The sequence below is a fragment of the Aquarana catesbeiana genome, linkage group LG09 (assembly GCF_042186555.1).
Source record: "Aquarana catesbeiana isolate 2022-GZ linkage group LG09, ASM4218655v1, whole genome shotgun sequence".
In the NCBI taxonomy this organism is placed as follows: domain Eukaryota; kingdom Metazoa; phylum Chordata; class Amphibia; order Anura; family Ranidae; genus Aquarana; species Aquarana catesbeiana.
This window is the reverse complement of record NC_133332.1, coordinates 40890510-40896509: the sequence shown is the minus strand read 5'-3', so window position 1 is coordinate 40896509 and position 6000 is coordinate 40890510. Positions and strand designations below refer to the sequence as shown.

The following is a 6000-nucleotide window of genomic DNA, read 5'->3' as shown; positions in this document are numbered from 1 at the left end:
TTCATTTTTATTTTTTTTCAATATTTTATTGACTTTTATCGTAATGAACAAACAGGATGGACAGCATCTGTCATACATTCGGACATTGTCGAAAAAATCATGTGGATGAAATCTTATGCTACAACCATATAACATCGGGAAAGAACAAAATTAAAAATGTAATGCTAAGCCTAAAGCAAAGGGTGTCACTCCACATCCCCCGCCACCCCATATGGGAGCAATGTTTGCTATTTTTAAAGAAAAAAAAAACATGACTTTACAATCACTTTATTAAAAAACAAAAAACATTTTTTTTTAACTTGTCAGGTTGCTTTAAACTGACTTCATCTGCAGATCAAAGTTCATCTCCTTGATCTGTAGATAAAGAAAAACTGTGAGATACAAAAAGAAACAATGTTCCTTTTATCTCTCGGATGAGTGGCTGAGCAATGCTTTTAATAAGTATGGGCTGGCTGCTTTTTTTTTTTGACAGCTCCAATTGCCGGGACTTCAGTTACACTTCAGCTGTCAACAGCGGAACCCCACTGACAACTGAATGAGTCATCGATTGTTAAGGATGTGGTGGCCCCGCTCCTTAAAGTGTAAGTTTACCCTTGCAAAAAAATCTGTAAGGTGAACTTACACAGGACCCCCTCCTCACCCCTCCCAGTCCCGCTGACCTGCAGAGCGGCAATCTCTGGTTATGAGCCCTGGTATAGCCGCCTCCCAGCCCTGGAACTTAGAAATGCTGGTTACTAATATTATAGTTACTGTATGATGATACTGTGATGTTTTATACACTTTGTATAAATACATTTACATTTTTTGAAAATGTTTGATTAATAATTTCTTGGCACCCTAAAAATCCCATATTCCCTCTCCTACCATTATATGTATTTATAGGGATGTGGTGCCCTTTTGACTATCCAACTTCTGGCATTTACAATATTTACATATAACTGAGTTGATTGGGCATTACCAGTATGAAGTTTCTTGGGGAGGAACGCTGCCCTTTTTAATTTTATGAAGATTAAATAAGACATTCTCTTGGTGTAAACTAATTTATTAAATATGAGCAATTGCAGGAGGTAGGGTGGAAGTCTTTGGGCTTAAACTCAAAAGCAAACATTTATTTTATTGCAGATGTGATGCATTCATTTTCGGGGGACCCAGCGGGACAGTGTGGGTGACACTTGGAAGCCACAGCGGGTTAGATATGAAGGAGCTCAAGGGATCCAGTGGTGGCTGGGATCTGAAGAGTCTAGCGAGAGACTGGGAGCTTAGTGAGAGGATCTACAACGGGATACTGTGAGTTGTGATCTGCATTGAAGTTGAAGTTACAAGTTCAGTTGCTATAGGAGACAGCAGTCTACAGATACAGTTTGCTGCAATCCAGCTTAAAGGCCCTTGAACTGTATAGCTGTTTTTCTATTCCTATTTTTGTCTCGGAGTCTGCCCAGTGTTTTTCATCTGCTTAAGGGTGTTCAGGCCCTAACCCTCTCTCCCCAGTTCTGTTAAGAGACAATAAATCTCTTTTTGCATTCTCAAAGTCTCTGGCGCCCAATTTACTCTTTCTATACCACACCCACTATGCCTAGTAACCCACACTGTGAAGATGGATGTCAGCTCTCCCTGGCTCTGGAGGTCATCATTATGCCTTTAGAGGTCATTTAAGCGCTGTGCAAACTGTTGGCACTATATAAATCCTGTATTATAATAATAATATAATAATAATATAAAAATTTCAAGTGCTACTTGCAACCTTTGAGCTACTAGCCAGGGGCCACCAGTTGCCCCACCCAACCCCCTACCCTGCCCACCCCTAATTCTGCCCCTAACCATGCCCTCATAAATTATCTCATGAAATTATTTAGACTTGATTCTAGTGAATTCATTACACTAAAATATACCCTGGATGTGACATGCCCTATAGACAGATGATGTACTGTATGTAATGATAGCCGTGCATCAACCATATCGCCATACCACAGACTAGCCCTTCAATTTAGAAATGACATAAGCCATTGTCCCCCAGGGTATGCTGAGACCTGAGGGGTGAGTCCCCGACCTGCGTGCTGGCCTGGCTGCCCCTGCTGTAGCCGTAGTTCATAAAGGGCGCCACCGTGAAGTCACCAACCATGAGCCTAGATGCCCTTCTTGTCTGAGCTTGTACTGGCCTTGGAACTGCATATGCGCAGTTCCAACGTCGACCCACAGTAATATTTTTTAAGGGCAGCAGACATTTACGGACAGTGTAACATTTCCAACATTTACGGACAGTGTAAAAATCAACTGATTGTTTACAAACTGTCCATAGATTTACAGACGGTTGGCAACCCTGCTTCACCCTTGACCTCAGTTTATTTCCACTTGCCTAATGCAAGCGCTAGGGTGGTAGGTGTTATCCTAGATTCTGAACTCCCTTTTTGGCCCCACATCCAACCCCTTTCCAAAGCTTGCCGCCTCAACGGCCGCAACATCTCCAAAGTACGTCCCTTTCTAACCAATGAAACTACAAAGCTTCTGATTCACTCCCTGTTATCTCTCGCCTCGACTACTGCAACTCCCTCCTCATTGGCTTACCTTTAAGTAGGCTATTCCCTTCAGTCCATCATGAATGCTGCTGGCAGACTCTTCCACCTTACCAATCGCTCTGTGTCTGCTTCCCCTTTCTGCCAATCTCCCCACTGGCTGCCACTCACCCAACAAATTAAATTCAAAATACTAACAACAACTTACAAAGCCATCCACAACTCTGCCCCCAGCTACATCACTAGCCTAGTCTCAAAATACCAACTTAATCGTTCTCTTCGTTTCCTCCCAAGACCTCCTGCTCTCTAGCTCCCTCATCACCTCCTCCCATACTCGCCTCCAGGACTTCTCCCGAGCCTCGCCCATCCTCTGGAATTTCCTACCCCAATCTATTATCTCCAAATCTATCCACTTTTAGGTGATCCCTGAAATGTTTCTCTTCAGTAAAGTCTATCCTGCCTCCACGTAACAACTGTACTTTCATTTTCTTCATTAGATCATCCCCACAAATTTTTACCCTTATGTTTAATTTGACCCTCCCTCCTAGATTGTAAGCTCTAAAAAGCAAGGCCCTCTGATTTCTGTTGTATTGAATTATATTGTAATTACACTGTCTGCCCTAACGTTGTAAAGCTCTGCACAAACTGTTGGCGCCATATAAATCCTGTATAATAATAATAAAAATAATAATAATAATGTGAGCAGGTGAGTGGAGATTTTGAGGGCTCTAAATTTATATACTGTATATATATATATATATACATATACACACTGTATATATAAATTAATATGAGAAACATAAAGAAGCAGAGGAATAAAAACGATTTTATTTCCTGTATGACTGTAATGTTTATAATCACATGGTAAACAAAATAGGTCAAAGTAATATTGGGATCTTTTACCCCATCATATATAATCAGACATATCAGTGTTTCTATCACATAGTGAACCATCACTTTTTTCTCAACTTTGTAATCAATACAGAACCAACTATTATGACAACAATGATCACGACTGCAGCCAAACATATTGTAATTATTGCTCCAATGGGTTCAGTCTCTTCAGGGAGCCCTGCAAAAAGGAAACATAACATAATTATAATGTCACAGCAGTCAACCCCAATGATGAAGACTGGATGTATTTCTTTTGTTTGGATTCTATCGTCTACATGTTTGTATAATGTGTTAGCACGTGAACTTTTGGTGTTTGTTAGGTTTTTTTTTTTGTTGGTGTTTGTTACACCTATTTCTTTAATAATAATGATTGGAAAATGATTGGAAAAAAATAATAATTATATATGCTAAATCACCAGAAAAATCTCAATCTCTGCAACCTTTGTTTCAAGTAGATCTCCTCTAAGTATTGCTTAGTACATGGCAAATATACTTATGTATGTAAGGAATATATTTGTAAAAAAAACAAACATGTAACAAAAAAAAAAACATTTCATCTTTTGACTCCTACTGTGTCCTGTAGTGATGTAATGCTGCGTACACACGATCAGAATTTCCGACAACAAATGTTGGATGTGAGCTTTTTGTCAGAAATTCTGACTGTGTGTAGGCTCCATTGGACATTTCCGTTGTCGGAAATTCCGATCGTGTGTACACAATTCTGACGCACAAAATTCCACGCATGCTCGGAATCAAGCAGAAGAGCTGCACTGGCTATTGAACTTCCTTTTTCTAGTCCTGTCGTACATCACCATGTTCTTGACGTTCGGAATTTCCGACAACATTTGTGCGACTGTGTGTATGCAAGACGAGTTTCAGCCAACACCCGTCGGAAATAAATCCACAGTTTGGTTTTCGGAAATTCTGATCGTCTGTACGCGGCATTAGAGCTAGTGGAAGGGACCTCAGAGCAGAGTTGGGGACCAAAAATTTACAGTCTTAGAAGTGTCAGAAATTGAAGACTTATCAAGCTGTGGTTTCCCACTTCAATACTGGGCACTTTTACCCCCTTCCTGCCCAGGCCAATTTCCAGCTATCAGCGCTGTCACATTTTGAATGACAATTGCGCAGTCATGCAACACTGTACCCAAATGAAATTTTTATCAATTGTTTTTTCACACAAATAGAGCTTTTTTTTGGTGGTGCCGAAAACTTTGAAAAATAAAAAAGTTTTTATTTTGCAAATAAGTAATTTTTCTCCTTCACTGATGTGCACTGATGGGGCGGCACTGATCGGCACTGATATGCTGCACTGATGGGCCCTGATGAGATGCTACCGAAGGGCACTGACAAGGTGGCACTGATGAGGAGGCACTAATATGCCGCACTGATGGCCACTAGGATAGGTAGCACTGATATGCCCCACTGATAGGCGGCACTGATGGGCACTGATAGGTGGCACTGATGGGCAGTGATATGCAGCACTTATGGGCAATAACGGATAGGTGGCCCTGATGGGCACTGATGGGTGGCACTGATGGCCACTGAAAGGCAGCACTGACTTGCATCACTGATGGGCGCAGATTGTCATCGCTTCTGGGCACTGTTGGGGCTGCACTGATGATCAGCGCCCTGATCATCTGTACAGCAGTGGCGTAGGATGGGTTGTCAGCGCCCAGGACAAGGCAAGTAATTTGTGGCCCCTAACCCGTGGACTTTTAGGACTCAATGAGTCCCTTCCACTAGTACAGTATGAAACCCCTTACCCCCTAAGCACATGTATTGTATTTTATGAAAATACGGATGTAATTAAAGTAAAATGCATCTAATACAAGGTTGTTTTCAAACACTTTTATTGAGTGTGAAAATGCATCACACAATAATCTCCACATATTCAGCAGGTCTATGAATACATTGTAAGTGAAACAAAAAATATGATAATTTTTACAAAAATAAGATTAGTGTACATAGTACCATCTTAAAGTGGAACCTTAACAGAAAATTGTGGAACAGAAAATCAAGTCCTGCTAGATCACTGTGGCTGGCTGGCCCCTTTTGCACGTAGAGCTACAGTGGGTAGAAAATTGAGTCACCCCTTTTAAAATAATCACATTTAGTTGCTTTGCAGCCTAAAAATGAATACAGACACAAAGTTTTTGCTTTATCCAGCTGTAGTTACTGCAATGTATACCATCCAAGTGAAATATATAACACCAACATGTCAGATAAAAAAATCAAAAACAGAATCACTTAGTTGGAAAAAGGATCACCCCCCACCTAAAAATGACTTGTGAACTCAATCAGGTGTAGCTAATCACCTTCTCAATAGCACACAAAGCCATTTGACTTTCAGCTGTTGTCGTTTTGATTAGTTCAGCATGAAAAGAGCTTTACTGGAACATTTCAGTCCCTAGTCATGCAACTGAAGAAAACAATGGGTGGAAAGGCACTCTCACTGAGATACAGTTGTGGACAGGCACAACTCAAGAGATGGATACAAATAATAATAAAAAAAATAATTAAGGCTTTATCAATGCCTATAAACACAATGAAGTCCAGTGGCGGAATTATAGAGGTCGCTGAGATCACCATGGCG

At 40.8% G+C, this 6000-nt stretch overlaps 1 protein-coding gene across 1 annotated transcript in view; it reads right to left on the bottom strand.

Moving 5' to 3' along the window:
* Positions 1 to 3448: 3448 nt before the first annotated feature.
* Positions 3449 to 6000, bottom strand: part of LOC141107537 (HLA class I histocompatibility antigen, C alpha chain-like) — a 137579-nt gene continuing 135027 nt past the window's right edge. The window contains exon 8 of the mRNA XM_073598339.1: positions 3449 to 3582. Coding sequence (XP_073454440.1) covers positions 3464 to 3582 — 119 coding nt within the window. The 3' untranslated portion in view covers positions 3449 to 3463. The remainder of the gene's footprint in view (positions 3583 to 6000) is intronic.